This window comes from Atractosteus spatula, chromosome 13, assembly GCF_055471065.1.
Source record: "Atractosteus spatula isolate fAtrSpa1 chromosome 13, fAtrSpa1.hap1, whole genome shotgun sequence".
Classification (NCBI taxonomy): domain Eukaryota; kingdom Metazoa; phylum Chordata; class Actinopteri; order Semionotiformes; family Lepisosteidae; genus Atractosteus; species Atractosteus spatula.
Genome location: NC_142718.1, coordinates 3,364,402 through 3,384,579, shown reverse-complemented (window position 1 = coordinate 3,384,579; position 20,178 = coordinate 3,364,402). Strand labels below are relative to the sequence as shown.

The window sequence follows — 20,178 nt, the reverse complement described above, 5'->3', positions numbered from 1 at the left end:
ACAATACTTGACTTAAGAACAAAATCAGGTCCTGCAGCAGGGACGTGAACCCACTAACCACTAGTTATGGGTTCAGAGACTTTCCCACTACATGATGTTGCCCCCAGATTCCTAAAAAAAACAAGTGACAAGTGCATTGCTTGTGAGTGAGTGAGCAAGAAGTGTGATATTTATATGCCAGTGAGCAGAAATGCGTGAAATTACAGTTCTACCTCCTACTGAACATTTGTCTTAATGTCATTATTGTTTCAGCATCTTTAAAAGGAGTATATTTATATGAAATGTTTGATGCATGATACAGTACAAAAGCAGTTCACCTATTTTGGGATCTGGAGAAAAGTGACACCTTTTCAACCTTTTAAGCCAATAGCTTGACCGATAAAGAGGTGCCATCTTGTTGAGAGGAAGCGTCCCTCCTAAGTTTTATACTCCAACATCTGAGGGAAAGGGTATTCATCTGGGTGCTCAAGCTAATCAAATCGAGGGAGGCATTCTAAATTCTGAAATTGCAGATTTTTTTATTACATACACCGAATTGGGAGTAAATCCCTTACGTCTGGACTCAACAACTCCTGTGCCCACAAGAGGGACATCACGAGCAAAGTGTATAGACAGGGAGCTCCAACCTGCCGCCTGTCGAGTCATTAATCTCCTGACCCGCTAGGAGCTGGGGTGCATCTGGGGTGCAGTGGCCCCAGAAAGCTCTGGCCTCGCTGGCATTGCCAGTACGGGACCCAGGCTGAGACGTGCAGCCTGGATCATAAAGCTCGAGCCTGGGTTCGGAGCAAGCCCTGTTGCTGGCTGAGCCACTCTGGTGTGCGGAGGGAGTTTATGAAGTTTAAAACTGAACGCATCTTCAATCAAGGGGGTTTGGGACGCGCAACGTTGCTGCAGCCGATACCCCTGCACCTTTCAAGGAAGGGCTGGTTGAGACCCTCAGATCAAGTGGCCACCTCTCGCTCGTAACCTTTCTTCTGTTCTCTTGAAGTAAAACAACAGAATTACTGTACGTTTCCTCATCCAATGCCTGTGCTTCCAACAGTAAAACGCGCCTACAACCCCGGCTCAAACGACAGGGAGATCATGGACATCACTTTAGCAGTGGCGATTCCAGCGGTGATAGCAGTTTTCCTGACCATCTGTATTTGTGGAATTTGGAGCCCTAAATGGTAAGAAGCCAGCCGTCGAGGAGGTGTGGGACATGGGATGAGAGGAGTGTTCAACTGTTCTGAATTTCCTTTCTAATTAAACCTAACCCTTTGTACGGAAAATAGGGTCAGGTTTAGTAAAAGTCAGATAACAGGGCAGGACTGTTTGAAAGCTGTCCTGAAGTTCTTGCGATGGTAGTTACAGATTTAAACAGCCTTCTGCCTGCTTGAGGGAGCTGCCTCTGCATGTGTCTGAGATTTTCCTTTCCCTACTGTTTTTCAGGTCCTATAAGTGCCTTCATGTCCCCGATCCCTCCAAGTACTTTGACCCTCTGAACTCTGTCCACGGCGGAAACTTCCAGGTAATGCGACCTGCACCTTACTTTGGTACAGCTGATACTGTAACCGTTCATGGAATGAGATGTAATAGAATTGGAATAATGGGATGGGATGGAATGAAATGGGATTGATGAATGGGATGAGTTAATGGGATAGGATAGGATGGAATTGGGTGGATGAATGGAATGAGATGGATGGGAGGGAATGGAATAGGATAGAATGGGATAGGATGGGTGGAATGGTATAGAAGGATAGGATGGATGAATATGATGGAATGGGATAGGATAGGATGGAATTGGGTGGATGAATGGGATGAAATGGGATAGGATGGATGGAATGGGAAAGAGGGATAGGAGGGAATGGGATAAGATGAATGGAATTGGATAGATGGGATAGAATGGATGAATATGATGGAATGGGAAAGGATAGGATGGAATTGGGTGGATGAATGGGATGAAATGGGATAGGATGGATGGAATGGGAAAGAGGGATAGGAGGGAATGGGATAAGATGAATGGAATTGGATAGATGGGATAGAATGGATGAATATGATGGAATGGGAAAGGATAGGATGGAATTGGGTGGATGAATGGGATGAAATGGGATAGGATGGATGGAATGGGATAACTGAATGGGATGGAATTGGGTAGATGAATTGGATGGGATGAATGGAAATGGCATAGGATGGATGGAATCAGGTGGATGAATGGGATAGGAAGGATTGGGATAGGATGGATGGAATTGGATGGATGAGTGGGATAGAATAGATGGAATTCGATGGAATGATTTCCTATATTATTCTCTATAGTTTCCTCCGTGAGTGTGTTACTGAATCCTTTACCTTATGTTGGTTAGTGAGCTAGGCCTTAAAGCATAATTAAAACATACCTTCTCCCCGTTTAGTTTACGGAAAGCACAGAAGCATTGCTGATCCTTGAAAATCGAAAGGTTTCTCTGACGTCAGACTCCGTGGTTGACCTTTAACAAAACCTGCACAGAAAAAAAAAATGAACAGCAAGCCATTCAAGCAAAAGGCTGGCTTTTTATCTCACTGTTTATTTGATGTATTTTGAGGGAATGGAGTTGTTCTCACTGCCTCATTTAAAAAAAAATCAAGGGACAAAACCCCCCCATGCTTATGACTTTGCCATTTTACAGACATGCACAAAAAGAGAAAAGTGTGAAAAATTTGAAGTACTTTTTTGCTTTCTCAAGGAAGTGCTTTCAACCACACGAAAAGCCCCGCAGTGTGTTCCACAGGGAAACGCCTTCTGAGAAAAGAGCCTTTGTGTGGTTTCTGTATTGTGCTGAGTCCCCCTCCCCACCCACACACACCCACACCCACACCCACACCCACACCCACACACACACACACACACACACACACACCGCCTGCTCCTGGCCCAGCTTGATGGCATCATGAGTGCAAGTAAAAGACAGCGAGAGACAAGGGAAGGATAGCACCAGCAGGGAAAGGCGAGGGAGAGAAGGTTCAGAGATGGAGAGGAGGGAGAAGAGCAGAAGGAAAAAGCACGTTTATGAAAACAACAAGTGGATGAATGGATGGAGGGATAAACAGAGCGCTGCCTGCTTTTTGAGCAGGATGTGGGTTCTCCTCATGCCTGAGAAAAACGCGGCACAAATGAGTCTTTTCACACACACTTGAGGAGCACTGAAATCTCACGCTCGGGCAATCTCTGTAGTGTCATGTTTGCTCTTGCTAAATGCCATCTGTTGTTTGATGGTGAAATTGTCTGCAAGTGAATCAGTCGCAGCGATCATTATTTGCCATAATCTTCAAACCCCTGTAAAACGGGAAGCTTGCTTACATTCCCCCTTCGATTCCAGGTATCTAACACGGAAATGTTGCATTTGCTAACATGCATACTGATGTGTAGTTGCCGTGCATGACGAATGAGGCAATCCAGTTAGCCGTTCCCCTTTTCCCACAACCAGTCAGAACAGTTGACCAATGTCTTTGATGTAAATGGAAAAGAAAACTTTTTTTCATTCATTATCGTTTGATTGTGGCAGCCACCTCAGTTAACATTACTTGTTCTGACATCACTACATAAACAGTAGTTAATAACAACCGTCAGATGTCAGCGCCTTAGACCTGCACTGTTAGGGTTTTACGCCTGGCAATAATTACTAGCAGTTGTCAATTCATTGTCATGAATTGCAGCACATTACCCCTAATTTACACTTCCCAATGTTTCACTGGCAATATGTGTTTTCCAGCAGAACCCCACATGGGGACTTGGGAAAAAAAACAGCTATGATGACAGTTCTCTGATCTACTTCTTAATACTTGGATGTCAGGTGATAGGGAGCACTTCCAGAAATTAAAACCTTAAATATGGAGTTGGTTAAGACAGGTGTAAAATCCAGAAAAATGGTTGCTTGCAAATAAACCCATCCTCTTTAGTAGGGTTGTGCTACATGTTTTGTTTTTTTTAAATCTCATTTCTTCCCAGAGCACTAGCTGTTTTTATTTTAAATTGCTATCTGTTCTTTGAATTTCTTAGTCCTAGACTGCTTGGGCAATCAAGAAGATGTGGCAGCTCATTTTTGTCTTGATAGTATTTTCTATCATGCACGGGAAATGGTCATGTAACTTTAATCTTGCACGTGCATATGTTGTGTATATATACGGTACGGTTATGTGCGAGACACCGAAACATGCAACTGTGGTGCGATTTAGGAAAATGAAACATTTTCAACAAGCTTCGGTGGCAGGCTTATGCAGCCGGACAGTCCATTTTTGAAATGTGTTTTTACATTTGTTAAATGAATTCATTTTCTGTTAGCAAATATTGCAAGGGGTTCCCCAGGGGCTTGATTTGGAAACCATTATGCCAGTCTGTTCAGAATGATCTCAGTAACATCGGGTACAGAGCTAGAAGGCACCTGAACTCTGGGGAAGTACCTTTGGATTTTTTGGTGAGCCTGGGGATTAAAAAGTTGTTTTCCTTTCTGTCTCAGAAATGGCTGAGCCCCACTTTCTCCCCCGAATCCTTTGACACCCTCAACTCGGAGCCTGTTTCGCCCGTGGAAGTGTTCGAGGCCAAGGACACCACCAGCCTCTTCAAGAAGGCCTACCCCAGCCTGCAGGAGCACTGGGACAGCAGCGGCCAGTCCTCCTGCTTCTCCAACATGGGCTACTTCTACTCCAAGCACCCCAGCTCGTACGAGATCGAGTCCTGCTCCGTCTACTTCAGCTACCAGCCGGCGGAGTTCGACAGCGAGGAAGGAGGCGGCAGCGACGGCGGCGACACCCCCATTCAAACCAGCTCTTCCTACGAGCGGCTGGATCCTTCCTCGCGCGAGCCATCCGATCCCGAGCATCCCGATTCGGGGTGCGGCCTGGAAAGAGGGGAAGAAGGCAACCAGGAGACGGAGGACGAGAGAGAGGGAGGAGAAGAAGCAAATCCTTCGCTTGTGGGGCCCGATTGTCCTCCGCCTCCTTTCAACCCAGCTTTTATGCTTCCTGCCTTCCCCGCTCCGTTTCGCCTGCCAGGAAGTCACCCCCAGCTGCTGGCTCACCCCCCATTCCCCTTCCCCCTGCCTGGCTTCGACTTCCGAGCGTTCGGCAGCGGACAGGCGCTGGACAGTGCCCTTTCCAAAGCCTCTTCAGCTCTGATCCAGCCCTCCGGAGGCGGCTATCTGTCCGTGAACGATGTCCAGAACCGATACTGCAACAAGTCCATTTGAAACCAGGAAGCTTGGAAGGAGACTTCGGATTCAAGTGTGGCGCGACATCTTTTGTCCAACCCACCCCCGCAACCCTTCTTGTTTTGTTTGGTTCAAATCCCAGCCGCGCGTAGTGGCGGCTAGGATGACTCGCAGCTAAGCTAACTTGCGCAGGGAAAGGAATGTAAAGCGAACTCGAACATTGGCGATCTCCGGGCACGATCTCCCACACCGGATCCCGGAGAGCCGTCGTGCCTCCTGGGTTTTGCCTGCTTTGCTTCAGGGACACCAAAGTATCGGACTAACCTGTCGATTATTAACGTGGTCTTGAGTCCCAGATTGATCAGGCCTATTCAGTCACAGGAATGGTCCAGGACCTTATTGGTAGAACAGAAACCTGTAGGTCTGAGGTCACAGCAACTCACTGCACCTCAAACCCAGTCATGCACATCCAGACAGAGAGGGTGTGCTAAGAATGAAATATTACTGAATTTTTTTTTCCATTATTACATGTTTTCCAAGCTTGATTTCTTTCGGGAGTAATAAACGCCAGTCCCTGCCAAAATACAGGGCTGTCTCTGATACTCCAATTTTGAATGAAATCAAGCATATAGTGGGAATTTTGGGGCAGGTGTTCACTTTTTGAGCATAGGCTTGTACTTTTGCAGAGTTACGAGGCAGTGCCTTGTCTCCTTTTCCAAGCCACGGCACTGACTGGTTTATGAAAAGGTACTTGCTGCAGGGGTTTAGTTCTATTTTGGTTGATTGTGTCGATGAAATAGTCCAAGCCAGGACAAGTAGTAAGCGGACTCCAGCATTTAACCCCACGTTTCACAGCACCTGGTCTGTGGATCTGCACCAGTCCCTGCTGTGACCTTAAGTAACATTACCAATAAAACTGTATTCTTGTTCTGGACCATATTTTCACCTACACAGTCTTCAAAGAATGAGAGCTGGTCTCTGGTGCAAAAAAACGGATTGAGAAACACTGATTCATCTACTCTCTCAATAGGCACCATCACTGGCAGAACAAGTCTCTACCCTGAGAGTAGGTGGGGAATGAGAGTGTAGTCTGCCCTATAGTGAACACAGGAACGTCTCCTAAACCCCCAAATCTCTACTTCTCTCTACACAGATAGCACAGCGAAGTGTGTACAAGCACAGGTCGCTGGTCCTGATTCTCTGCCAAAGGTTTCCTGTGCCTAAAGGAAATAAAGACATAAACAAAAAGGAAAGCCTGAAGTTTTAGGTCATGCTGCCTTGAAACATCATACACAGCAATGTGCAGGGAGAATGATTGCCTGCTCTTTGTGAAATGACTAATGACGACAATGAAACAGTGGTCTCAAGTGATCTTTGCTGATTTTGGTTTTGTTTCCCTTCTGGTAGCAGCTGTCATTTATAAACTGGCCAGAATGGCGTGAGCGAAAACTTGCATATAATGCAAAAGACTGTGCCGTCACATACCTGCAGAACAGAAAGTTCTGTACTCAGTGTTTCCATTCTGTACTGCTTTAACCTGTCAAGGCCTGACAACACAAATGCTTGACAACTGCACTTCTAAAGTTTCACCAATTTTCCTCTACACTATCGGTTTCACCTTGCGTTCTGCACTCCACAAAGAGCTGTATGACAGCAGATACTTACAAAGTGTGTGTGACACCCCTCTTCTGGTAAATTATGGTATTGTCATACTCTGCTGTGCATTGCCGAAGAGAATCATGGGACAGGTGCAGACACAACAGGAACAGCAGAACAGTACAAACTTCCATAAGGGGGACCACCGACAAATGGTTTTGTCTCTTGCCCTTTTAGTATTGAGGGGTCCATTTTTAATAGCCATTGCTAGCTGACTGTGTATTTATTTCTTTATTGTTATCATTATGTTATTTACGAAGCGTGCCGAGGTCATCATACAAACAAGACTACCTACCAAATATGGACACCATCTTATAAGCTATTTTGTGTTCTGGCTGTCTGGAGAATCTTCTTAGGCAGAAGCACGAGGCTTCTTCCAAGAACAGTACAACAAGCCATTAAGCAATCTTGCATCTGACTGTTTACAGGAAGCCTTCTGACATTTCTTTCACTCAACACTTAGCAATTATCCAGACCAGGGGCAGTGCGTGCAAAATGAATGGAATGCGACTGCTGTACACCAAGGAGAAATATACAGCAGGATGTAGCAAGTACAGTTTTGTCAAGTGTTCAAAGTACAGGACAATATGAGTCTCGATGAATTTTGATAGACTTCACATTGAGTTTGGGTCTTTCATGCCATCTGCTGGTGCAGCACATTTCTATACTGGTTGTATGAGTAGAAATACTGCTATCTGGTCTCCAATACTTTAAAAAAAACTAAAGGCTAATGCTTTGGTACCTCAGACTGTTAATTTCTCCGAAGAACACGTCTTCTGGCCTGGCTCTGACGCCGTTATCTTGTTATCTTGTGTCAGTGTTATCACCGTATCTCGACAGGTTCTCCTGTCTTTTTTTTATCGTTTTGTTTTATGAACATTCAGGAGGCTTACTAGCTCCACTTTTGAGGAAGAAGATTGGGCTCCCTTTTTTTTTTTTAATGTGAGAAATGCTTTATCGTGGTTGGCCCAGAAACCTGCAGTGCAAAGAAACCAAAAAAAAAACAGTGCAGTCAATGTCTAGGTATCGCGTGTTTTTGTTTTTCAAAGGTATATTTTCGTTATGATTTCTATTTCTGTTGATTCAGCTGTTGTCTGGATTTTTAATCATATATGACTGTCTTAGGCACTAGCATCTTAGAAAGTGTTTAAAGTGCATTTCTGTTTAGTGGCCAAAAACAAGGCTAGTATAGTATACAGTACGTTATTTATGATTTCTGTATATTTTTACTGATATGATTAATAATAATGGTTGGTTGGTATGGTTAATAGCTGACTCCTGTCTGTCTGCTCACCACCAAATGTCATTAAGTAGAATTTGGAATTAAGTGTTTGCTGTTACTTTTATGTGCCTAAGCACATGCAGTATTACAATATTAGAAGCAATCCCCAAGCACACACCTGGGTACACAAAAGTAACTACTGAGTCAACAGTAATACCATAAGAAGATGTCTTTCCACTGTAGGGGAAACCCATGTAATGTAGCTGTAGTCTGATATAATGCTGTCACAGCATCTTTCAGATTGCTCTGGGTTTAATGTTCTGTTAATAAGTTTAAAGTTAATAAAGTTTGAAAAAAGGTGACAGAGCTTTGCTAACCTTCAGGGGCTTATCAGGCATTTAAATTGAACAGATGTTTTGAGTGATTGCAACATTTTTCTGTAGCAGATCTTAATAGGATGCCCTTCAAAGTGTTTTGCAAACGAGAGAATTGGCTCTAATTTGTTTATTTGCGCATCAAATACAGTAAAGCCAATGCCCCTTCATTGTGGTTCAGTAAAATTGTATTCCATTATTTCTTTGCATATCTCTGTTGTTTATTAGGAGTAAAATTAATCATTCATAATAGTGTTAAGAGTAAAATTTGCTCTTTGGAAGGTTTACACTTCCTATCAGGTAGAAAACATTGAATTGCAATTGAACGACAAAATTCTCTTCAGTTGTAACTTCTGGTGGAAACAAAATTACTCTGAAAATGACATTTTTTCTATTTGCATGTACTTGTATAAGAACGGAAATAAAAACCATGCTGCTAGTTTAAATATGAGGACTTACTCACTGACAGCTGTATTCGTAATAAAGTAGTTTTATTGAAGGCTTGTTCATGTGTTTTTATTCAATTGGCTGTGTGAGCTATAGCTTTGCCACATAATGTGTCTGTTAACAACAGACACAACCACGTGAGAGGTTTAATTACAAATTGTGGAACTGAAAACTGATTGTAATGGTAATACAATTTTTGCACAGCTGCTGTTCTAAAGATTATACGGTACTCATGTGAAATGACTCATCAGCAATTCAAATGAACGAACTTGTTCGAAATTTCATGATTTGATACAGGTACATAGTGTATCGGGATAGTGTTGTTGGGATGGGGTTTCACAGCAGAAGAGTGAAATTAGGTTTTCTAAAGGCGTGCAAGCCTCCATATAGGGTAAATGAACTCTGTCCTTTATCAGCATCTACAGCAATTCACAAACAGAGAAAACCTGTCAATCTGGAACTCTTTGCCCAAGGATATTAGAGAGTCACCTTCTCTAAACTCCTTCAAATCCAGACTCAAAACCTTCTTCTTCAGAAAAGCCTTTACTTAACTGGTTCCATTCTTCACCCCTCTGCTCTTCTTAATACCACCTTCCACGGTCTCCTCTATTGTTATTGTTGTATTGTTGTAATTATAATTGTCTCCTATCTTGTGAAATCTTCTTATTTATTGTTGTAGTCTTCTTATTTATTGTTATTGTCATCCTGTAAAGCGCTTTGAGAAGCCACCTTTAAAGGCGCTATATAAAATAAAGTTTATTATTATTATTATTATAATTTTTCAGAATATAAATTTTACAATGTCAGCGATTAGGGCTATTACAGCTATCAACGCATCTGCTAAAGGGGAAGGTGGCGATTTATTTTTTCAATTTACACACGATTGACAAGTCTCGCTCCTCCTCTGAAATTTAACTGCTGGTTTTAAAGGAATGCACATGCCATCACTAGTCACTGAATGCCACCGTTTTAAACCAGTGTTGTAAATGCCAGTACCACAACACAAATCTAAAAACCGATTTGCAATTCAGCTAAAAAAAATAGCTTCAATTTCAAATTCAGCAAACAATGATGTTCTGTTTGTATTTTAGCTCTGATTGAGACTTAACTGATGAATTAACAAGAAACGTACTGCTTCTTAAGAAAACCTGGGCTACCCCCAGGATTGTCATACTCACTCTTGCCCAAGTCCAGGGCATTCCTAATACAACAGGTGGATCTACTAATCAGGCAATTCGTTGAATTAGCGGAATTTTTGATTGGGGAAAAACTCCAATGCTTTGTCGGTAAGGAAAAGATCAAAAGCAGTTTCAGTGCAAGCTTGTCTTTCTTAAGTCAGCCTGAGACATGTCTACAAAGTGCATGGTCCTGTGCTCTACATGCTTTAAATTCTCCAGTGTACAACAGGTGGATCAGGCTGTGACCACCCGCTGTGGAAGAAGATATGTTCCACCTGCGCGCATTCAGCTCGGGGCTACCTGTGCATTGCTAGAACGCTCAGTCTGAGTAATTCATTGCTCATCTCAGGGTTCTCATCATTCACACCTCTATGCTCTGACCCACAATTTCTGGATTTCCCCTCCACTGCTTTCCACGTTTCCCTGGCTTTGGACTTGCTAACTTCCTGGGTTCTGCCTATGGATCTCTGTTTGGTCCTTTTCCTTGTGTTCCCTGGTTTCGACCTTCAGCCTGCCTTTGGATTACAGCTCCGGACTGTGTTTTGTTTTCACCTGCTTCTCACCTGGCTGACATCTTCCCTTTGCCATCATCTGGATCCAGCCGTTAGTCTCCAATCGCTACATCATACTGTATTGTAAGTACAATAATTACCATAAAAATTGTAAGATATCGCAGGGAGGAGCTGGGATAGAGCAACAGTGGGTACTTTCTATTGAAGTGTATAAAGCAACAACTAATTCTTCTTTTATATTACAGAAGCTGATGGGACGACAGGTCAATGTGTGTCCCTTCTTGTTAGGAGATGCTGTACATTGAAATATGTGCTTAAACAAAGTTTCACAGACATCCTTCTCAGTATGGGAAAAACACATCAGTCCATCTAAGAACAGGCTGATTTATCAGGCAAGATAGGCACAGCTGTCCAGTTTCTCTTGTGAAATAAAAATGGCATTGAGGGGTGTTTTCTTCAGATTCCTCATCAAACCATTGTGGTGCATTTTTTAAAAACTGAACAAGCATTTCTCTCAGGAGAGATTCAAAGGTATTAGTGAATCTAATGAGTGCAGTGAGTAAGAATGAACATCAGTTCTCTCCCTCTACCTCTTTGGACACGACATTTCAAATCTTTTATATACTGTACATACTGTATTTCCAGATTTGTCAGTTAGATGCCCATGTCTCTGACTGAGGAAAATGCCCCCCGCTGTTTACTTTGACAAAACTACAAGAAGGCTGGATGAAGATCAGGGAGCATGTCAGAGCAGAGAGGATCACTAGTCTCTCCAAGCCGATAATTCCCCATTTCACTTCTGGTGGCCACGGTCGGCTCCTACTCCAGAAAGACAACCAAAGCCAAGATTAACCTTCACCTTGGATCACACCTTCCCCCTTCTCTCTACGACAGGCTAATGTCTTTTTCAATCCTCTCCGTTCATTTAGAGAATTCATTTTTCACACCTCTCCCACAGAATCCCCCTTCCTGTGAGGACTCTTCATCAGCGACTGTCTGTGCTCATTCTTACTCATTCCCTCTTTCACTTCATATTCCAGACACTGTTCTGGACATGACAGAACGTGGCCACATTGTGACGCTCCATAATGACGCTGGCAGAATGTAGCCCATGACCTCATGCACATTGCAGTTAAACAAAGGCTGCTTGATCTTTTGGGTAAGAATATCTGTGTGCAACAGCCTTTAATGGATCATAGAACTATTACTGACATAAATGCAACAGGATGTTGTTATTTCCTTTCCAGTTTGGTTTCTGAGAAGCACTGTGGCTTCAGTTACTATTAATGATAAATTTATACTTTTCTGTCTGACAGTTTTTTTCTGTAAAACCCCGTACCTTGTCAGCTAGAAACAGGCCTGAAGAAGTTTCACTGCAGCCTTGTCTTTATTACAGTACCTCCCCTAGACACGTTTACAAAATGCACTGTCCTATTTTCTACATCCATTTAAATTCTCCAACGTATATTGGTATCTATACATATTTTTCATCATCTATAATGTTCGATAGCTGTGTAGTAATATGTAGCTGATCTGTCCAACACAAACCTGAGTTTTAAATGACACTATCAATGCTTACATTCTATTAGGGCCAATGTTTGGAAAGATGACTAATTCCTGCTTATTCAAAAATCACATTAAGTAGTGGACAATAATGCATTATGTGACTGTGGTAGAGGGGTTCATACTTACAGAAAGCACCTTGTGAATCAGTGTAGACAGCAGCAATCCTGATACCGTTTTGTTATGAAGTGCAATTTGCAATACCCACTTCCACAGGCTGTGTGACAGGAATTTGGGAACACAGCCCAAGAAGGTTTCTGGGTTGAATGCGTCAGTGAAGGACAGTCCTTACGCACTGGATGGGGCTTGCTTTCTTTTCTTCAATATTACTAATTATTTTATACTTTCTGCCCACCAATTGTCACGAACAGTTCTTTCCGGGCCCTACGCAGATGACACGATCCGGAATGTGAGGATACAATTGGGAAAATAGTCATGCAGGAGAAGGGTCAGGAGACAGGGGGCGTGTCCGCGGAGTGCAGGTGTCCGGGGGGAGTGAATCCAGGGCGAACAATCCAAGGGTAAATCCAGAGGGGGAATCCAAGACGGGAGCTTTAGTCCAAGACCAGGGGATCCATCCGAAGTTAAAACCAGAACCGGGTCGGGACTGGCGGGGCAGGGAATCAGGAACAGGAAACTAAAACCATAACAGAGCCAGACACGGCAGGACCCCGGGCTCTCACGATGCGGAAATCAATGAGAAGCCCCGGGCAAACGCCTGCGTCTGGCTTTAAAGGTGGAACTAAAGAGGGGCTGGAATAAGGAACAGGTGTGGGGAATGGGACAGAACGAGGAAGGGCTGGAGCGCCCTTAAGAGGAGGAGTAACGATCGTGACACCAATCTGGCATCACCTGCAGGTTCGTACCTTGGTTCACCCCCACACCTGGAAGTAACAAGGCCCTGTGCGCTCATTCTTCCACCACACCTATTTCTCTAAGTCATTTGCCATTTGACATACTGTACTGTGACATCAACAGTGACCTACAGGAGAGTCAGACTTGATTGGAGGAGGAGAACAGCTCTGATGATGTCACTGGGGTGGGGCTAGAGCATGTGTAGGCAGGCCCAGCTAACTGAAACTTCCTCCACCATGGCAGAAAACAGCCACTTATGGTCCTGATTGGTGAACACTGGACTGAACAATACCCCAGTCTAAATTTGGCAAGCCTAGCCCACTGTCTGAGGGGGCACATTTACTGATTCGGCCCCTCAGGAGCCACAGGCGTTCACTCCAGATGAAGATGGCCAAGCCATGGCAAAGTTATAGCAGCAGCAGAATCTAGAGGTACCTTAAAATCCACACTTTTATCTTTTTTCTACAAAAAATAATGCTTTTCACAACTTCCAGTACAGGTTACTTCAGGGCAGGGAGTGGAGGGGTAGTCCTGAATCAGAAGGCAAAGAAAAGGAAAGAACTGATGAGACACCTTTTCAAGCTCACTGCCTTATTAGGCTGTGAAAGACAGTGCCAGTGTCTGGCGTGCGACAGGAAGCCTGATTTTTCTTTTAAAGAGTAAGCTTGTTAAAGGAAACTGTTGCTTTCATGTGGGTTGATTTATACTTCCTCTTTGCCTACAGCCCCACGAAAGGAGAGCTCGAAAAGGCAGCTGGTGGAGGCGTGGGGACGGGGGCGGTGGATCAGAATTGGCAGTTCCAAAAACAAAATCCCAATACCAGCGAGTGAGAAATCAAGCATACTGGAGCGTGAAACCCAGCTTACAGGACAGGACAACTCAGCGCAGCACCGAAACACTGAAACCGGTTGGCTTCAGCTCCACCTGTCCATCTGTGCTGCAGGTTTTGCTGGAATGGTCTGCTAGGATGGTGTGACTGAACCAGCCACATAACAGAACTTAACTGCAGAACATAACAGGAGCAGGCAGGGTCAACATGAGGAAGCAGGGAAGGTGAGCAAAGCTCCAGCCCACCATTCATCCTCCATTTCTGCCTGGAATGGATGTGCCCCGAAACATCTTACAGCTTGCAGGACCACTGCCGGCTTTGTAAAGTCATACAGGCTGGGCAATGTATAAGCCTGGCTTTAATCTGGGCTAGGAGATTAGTCAACTTTAGAGCAGTGTCCAAAGCAGTGGTGCTAAGGTGGTACAATGGACTTGAAGCTGCACGTGATTGACCTCATGGCCTGACGGGCACTGTGATCTACAGTGACATCACCGAGAGGTGCCTCCTCTGTCCTTTATGTGGCATTTGACCCTGCTGTTGCTGATGTGGGCTTTGGCAAGGGTTGGCATGTGGTCTGCATTGCTTTTCTGCTGGAACACGGGCAGCAGCAATGAGCCAGGGTACCGACAGTGTTGACTGAAGACTGAAGAGTAGAAAACGAAAATGATCAGTTCCAATTCCCAGTTATGTGCAATTCTCTGCTCTCGGAGACAACTGAATTACTGTATTGTGTGTGTGTGGGCTGGGGAGTCCCAGTTATTACAACCGTTCAAACGGTAGCCATTCACAAAGTAATCAATCACAGAACACCTTTAGGTGAGGACACGGTCTCTGATCACCAACATTTACAACAACAGTGGGACTGACAGAAAGGTCACGCAACTTTGGGTGTATCTACTGTAAGTGTATTGCCACATGTCAGAGTGAAAATAATTCAGGCTGTTTCTCCATATGAATCCAGACAGCACTGTAGTAGCAGTAAAATGATGAAGCTAATAAACAGGAGACCACTAGATCACTCTATCTCATCCCTACAGTTCTTGAAAGTTCTTAGGACGTCTCCTTCTGAATGGTGACCACAGTGAATGTGTATCATATGCCAGGATTTCATTGTGCTCCAATTGTCCTACGTTTGTATGATTTACAATGGCTACATACAACAAACTGTGTTTTTAACATGAGTTAGTTTTCAGCTCTGTGCTGTGTTTTCATCCTTATATCAAGAACAACTTTTTTTCAGCTCTTTCAGTACTGATGTTTGAAAGACATCTTAAAAACCCCAGAGATACCGCAGGGCTCCAGATTCAAGACCAGGCACCTCTGCTCTAAATCAAATCTCACCAAAATCTTCAATGTTGTACCAGAAGTTACCTTCCTCTATACCCTACGTCTTTGAAACTATATCCTTATATGCCATCGGGTTTATCAGCACTGGTATAATAGTTTTCAAGTGAATTCGATGAGAATCAAACACAAAAACGGAAACATTTTTGGATTTAGAGAAACCGCACAACCTCAGTGATAGAACTTGATAGGGGAAAATGTATGTAAATCCTTTCCCAGAATTGCTTTTCCGTGCAAATGACCCAGATACTATTTTACTAGTCAGCAACAATGAGAGAACCCCTTTTCCCAGCTTGTCCTTATACCAAAGTCAACGGAAGATGCATAAACCTTTCACTCTAATGACCTTTCACCAGCTCATCTTTGCCAACCATGAAACAATTATTGATTCTTGGTACTCTGAATGTGCTTGGACTTTTTTAGGGCTTTCAGGCTGCTAGTTTCGAGTCACTGAAACTTGACCTTCCTTTCTCTTCTACCAACCAGACCATGGTTCCATTCTTGTTATTCTAACTCTAACACGACTCGGTGCTGTTAGGTTTTTAGATGAGGGAGAGGAATAACACCATGGCAACGCGATCACGTCTCTCGCCTGAAATAAGTCAGAAAAATGCATAGACAAAAAAAAACAAACATTTTTGATTTGTAAAATCCCCGTTGGTTCGTAGCATCGAACCAGAACGGCGAGATCACGCTTTCTGCCTCTTTCCGAGAAGACGGCGCCGTTGTGACCAATAGGGTCAATGGAGGGCGCAAGAAAAAGAGTTTGAACTAGTAGCTGTTACTGGGGTTTCTTCCGAGTCTGTATCGGATTGACTTGCGCATTCATTATAGGATGTTTTTATAGAAACTGCTTAGGTATACAATGAAGCTATTTCTGTACATAAACTGGTTTTCCGTTATTCTCTTCAAAGAGAAAGAAATTAAGCTTGGAACTTACTTTTAAGATAAAGCAGTTTGTCTTTTTTTCGTATTCTTTTTTAGACGCAAAATTAATAATGAAAGCTGCGCGTATCCTTTTGAGTTATAACTTAGATTGAACCTGGAGAATCCTGGTTTTGGTTCAGCACGTCCTATATACCAATTCAAGACAACGGCACGGCCTCAAAAATTCTTTATTTCTTCACTCATGATATTTTCACAGTTTATGTTACAACTGAGTAATATGGAAATTAGAAAGGACATAATTAAGGAAATTAATCCAGAGAACATTAAGTTAAACAAGGTTGTCGGAGAACGTGAGACAAATTCTCCTTCCAGACGTGGAGTTTGGAAACTTCAGTTTATGTCTCGCAATTTGTCTGACTTGTTTCAGACGAGAGACGTGATCACGTTGCCATGGTGTCCTTCCTCTCCCTCATCCAGGAGATCTACTCAGCTAGATGTCTGAAGAAGGCCAGGTCCATTCTCAAGGAGCCCAGTCATCCCAGTCACAAACTGTTTTCCCTCCTACCGTCCGGTAAACGGTACCGAAGCATTCGGTCCAAGTCCAACAGACTACGGAACAGCTTCTACGTCCAGGCAATAAGACTGCTAAACAGCCCACCTGCAGCTCCTTTAGCAAATCACCTGTAATGACTACACGGACATACGGTTTTCATTGTATTCGGCATACTGCACTACTTGGACATAATATATCGCATACACCATGGACACATAGCAGCTCTATTCATATTGAGTTTTGTCAGAGTTTATTTTATTCAATTTCTATTACATTATTATCTATTAATATGTAACCTTATTTTGTAACCTTAATTTTGTGATTTTAACCCCCCGGTGAGCTCGTAGAAAAGACATTTCATTGCCAGCATCTACTGCTGCACGCTGTATTGTATTTGATCAATAATCTTTGATTTGATTCGATGTCCTTATTCTTGCTGTGACAGCAGCTGAAGCCGCCGAAGCGCTGAGCTCCCATTTTCAGAGCGACAGTCTGCTGCCCCCTAGCGCTGTACTGAAGGAAGTGGTCTCGCATTTTGCTTTTCCATTTTCTCGCCTTTCGCCAGGGTTGACAAAGAGAAAGCACGGGCGCCCGGGAGCTGTCGTTGTGAAATAGATACTGGGAGGTTTCTTCTAGGTAAAGAAACTTGCGTCACATCGAATGGATCAGCTGTGGAAGTTTACGAGATTTTCCACGGGGCTCGTTTACTGTAAAGAGTCTGAGCAGATTTACCTCAGAAGAAAAACACATGAGAGCTGAAATAATCGTTCTATGACAACCTGACAGAACCATGCGCCAGATTTCTAGCAGCGATACGCAGACTTGTAGCTTTAAAAATGAATACCTTCACAGATTTTCAAAATATCGATCCGATTATGTCATCTAGACACCATTGCGTATTAATCAAAAGTCGTCGTGCTTGTCCAGTAATAAAATATACTTAGGAAATTCAACGTGCTCAAACAAGGTAAAACGTGTATCCCAAAACCAAGAGCGAAGAAAAAATATTTCAAGAAACAATCGTGTAATCCTGAACTACTATGCTAAATTGGATTTAAATGCGTTTTTAAAAAAGAAAAAGTGACGTACTCCTTTGTTGTTCCCTACACTTTTTCTCAGTGCGATCGAATCCATATTCGACTCCACTGCTCGTTTATCAAAACAATTTAATTAGAGAAACGAGGACAAGTTTGGAAATTAAGAGCGAAATTGAGGTCTGAAAACGGAAACGCTTATTTAGCATGCACAAGGTATACAAGAAGTCTTGGGTTACTGACGTCGCTTCCATTCATAGTGTGAAAACGCACTTTGTGGGATCCTTCAAAAGCGCCTGGAAACGATTTTGAGATGTATTTCCTACTACTAAGCAAGCCGGTCAGACCCTTCTCGAAAGAGAACCTGACAAATGTTCTTGTTTTCAAGGTACTAAAATATTTTTTAAATACAGTTTTCACTCTGTATTTTAAATGTGAATAAAATGGTTCTCCGGGGACAGAATTAAGAACGAGAAAATCTTATTACTTTATTTACCTTGTCATTTCTTTAGCAATTCCGCCACTGTTGTCATTTTGTATCTTGGGTCTGTAATTTCAGTTCGGACGGAGCGAACAACACGCGACTGTTGATCAATTATCGTCTTAACGATTGTTAAGCAGCTGTGAGCCTGGTCAGTACCTGCAGTGGAGACCTCCTGGGAAAAACTAAGGTTGCTGCTGGAAGAGATGTTAGTGGGGCCAGCAGGGGGCGCTCATGCTGCAGACTGTGTATCCCCGTCACTATAACTACATAAAAAAGGCCCCGTCCTTCGGATGAGACGTAAAACCGAGGTCCCGATTCCATGTGGTCATTAAAAACCCCAGGGCGTTTCTCAAAAAGAGTATGTTACCCTGGGCCTTCACCAGTCATGGCCTCCTAACAATCCCCCTCTCTGAACTGGCTCCATCACTCTGCTCTCCTCCCCACTGAGAGCTGGTGTGTGGGGAGCGGACTGGCGCATCATCCAGGTGGGGCTGCACACTGGTGGTGATAGCGGCATTCCCCATTACCTGCACAACGCTTTGAGTGGAGTGTCCAAAAAAGCGCTATATAAGTGTAAATTATTATTATTATTATTATTATTATTATTATTATTCCTCCCTCCCAGAACATTTTCTTTTGATTAGCCATATTTTCCCAACTTTATCACTAAGTAGTCATGCGTTTAAAAAAAAAAACCTCTATTTGCCTTTAAATCCAATTGAGCATAGTAGTTACGTAGCGGCTAATTGCCCAGGTGTCGTATCCAAATTAGTATTCCCAGGAAATCTGTACCCCCCCTCTCCTTAAAGCGCATGCGTTCCACAGAGCTCCCCCAGGAGACTTCACGATGCGGGCCGCTCTTGTGTGCGTGATGGTGTCTTTGCTTGTTACGACATGGATAAAAAGGGGCCGGTTGTTGGCGTGTGTTTATACCGGTTTCTCGGAGTATGCAGCGTGTTTGCTAGGGGTTACGGTGATATAAACAGTTTTACGGCTACCACGTGAAGCAAAGCTTCAGTTATCTTTACAGGATGGCACACAGGGGCTAGTTTTCTCCTTAGGTGTTACATATACATCGTTTTACATGTGGAGGATGAGAAGAAGAATGGATACGACACCGGTACATAAAAGAGAAGCAGTAATGAACACAAACCACTAATGTGACGCTTGTCAAAAGAACTCCAGAGTCTGCAACCTTATAGTTACCTGTGGCACATGGTATACAGACCCTCTGAAAGCTATTCATAGAGACACAAGACAGATTTTAAGAACTGCTTTGCGAGCTAGTTTTTGTTTTGGGTCTCGAAAATCGTGTTGTCAACTGTAAGTGCTGATAAAGTTACTAGACGCGAAATTTGCAATCTGACCGGGAAACTAATTCCTTAATCATCTCTGTGCAGGTCGGCTTCAGTTTATAGGAGGTTGATATTGTCCGGTTGCCTGGGAAGAGCATATCTTGTGTTAACAGGGGTTTACGACGGGAATTAAATATGAGTGTATATATATATACAATCTCAAGGTGACGAGTGCAGTGTTTTGTTTTTTATTTTTCACCACAGAAAAGAATGGCGCAAAGTTGCAGTAATTTGGAAGAGAGTATAATTCATACAGTTAACTAGTTTAACGGTTTACTTAACTCGTGCAGCCATCTGAAGTCGAATCGTATGTTTTTGCACAGAGATGAACATTAGTCACCTAGGTCTGTTGTGCGATAAGTGTAGACTGGGATTAATTTCCATTGAAGTGGTTCTATTTGATAAGAAATGGGCATTAGGACCCAGATGAGTGATCGAAGGCGTTGTCTCCTCACCTACACCTGCCCAAAATAAACTGGACCTGTGCCAGTGGAGGATGAGTGTGACACAGGTATTTACTAAACGATACACAGCTACTTTCTCTCTCTCCCCCTATTTAAATATTTTATTTCTGCTGAAATACCTAACCGGATTTTTTTCAACCATCTCGTTCCGCGGCACAGTGGGTTAAGATCATGCTACCAGGTTGTTTAAACTGACATGGTGTAGAATATTGATCCGCAGAGACCTTTGCCTTTCCAAATAGATTTTGTTCTGAGCCA

General features: G+C 43.3%; 1 protein-coding gene across 3 annotated transcripts in view; it reads left to right on the top strand.

Annotated features, from left to right (window-relative positions):
* LOC148821663 (interleukin-2 receptor subunit beta) overlaps positions 1-8,853 on the top strand; it is a 38,061-nt gene extending 29,208 nt beyond the window's left edge. For all 3 annotated transcript variants that reach the window (XM_088931264.1, XM_088931263.1, XM_088931265.1), the window contains exons 8-10: positions 1,043-1,169; positions 1,432-1,510; positions 4,473-8,853. In XM_088931264.1, the coding sequence (XP_088787390.1) occupies positions 1,043-1,169; positions 1,432-1,510; positions 4,473-5,201 (935 nt within the window). In that variant the 3' untranslated portion in view covers positions 5,202-8,853. The remainder of the gene's footprint in view (positions 1-1,042; positions 1,170-1,431; positions 1,511-4,472) is intronic.
* The last annotated feature ends 11,325 nt before the right edge of the window (positions 8,854-20,178 follow it).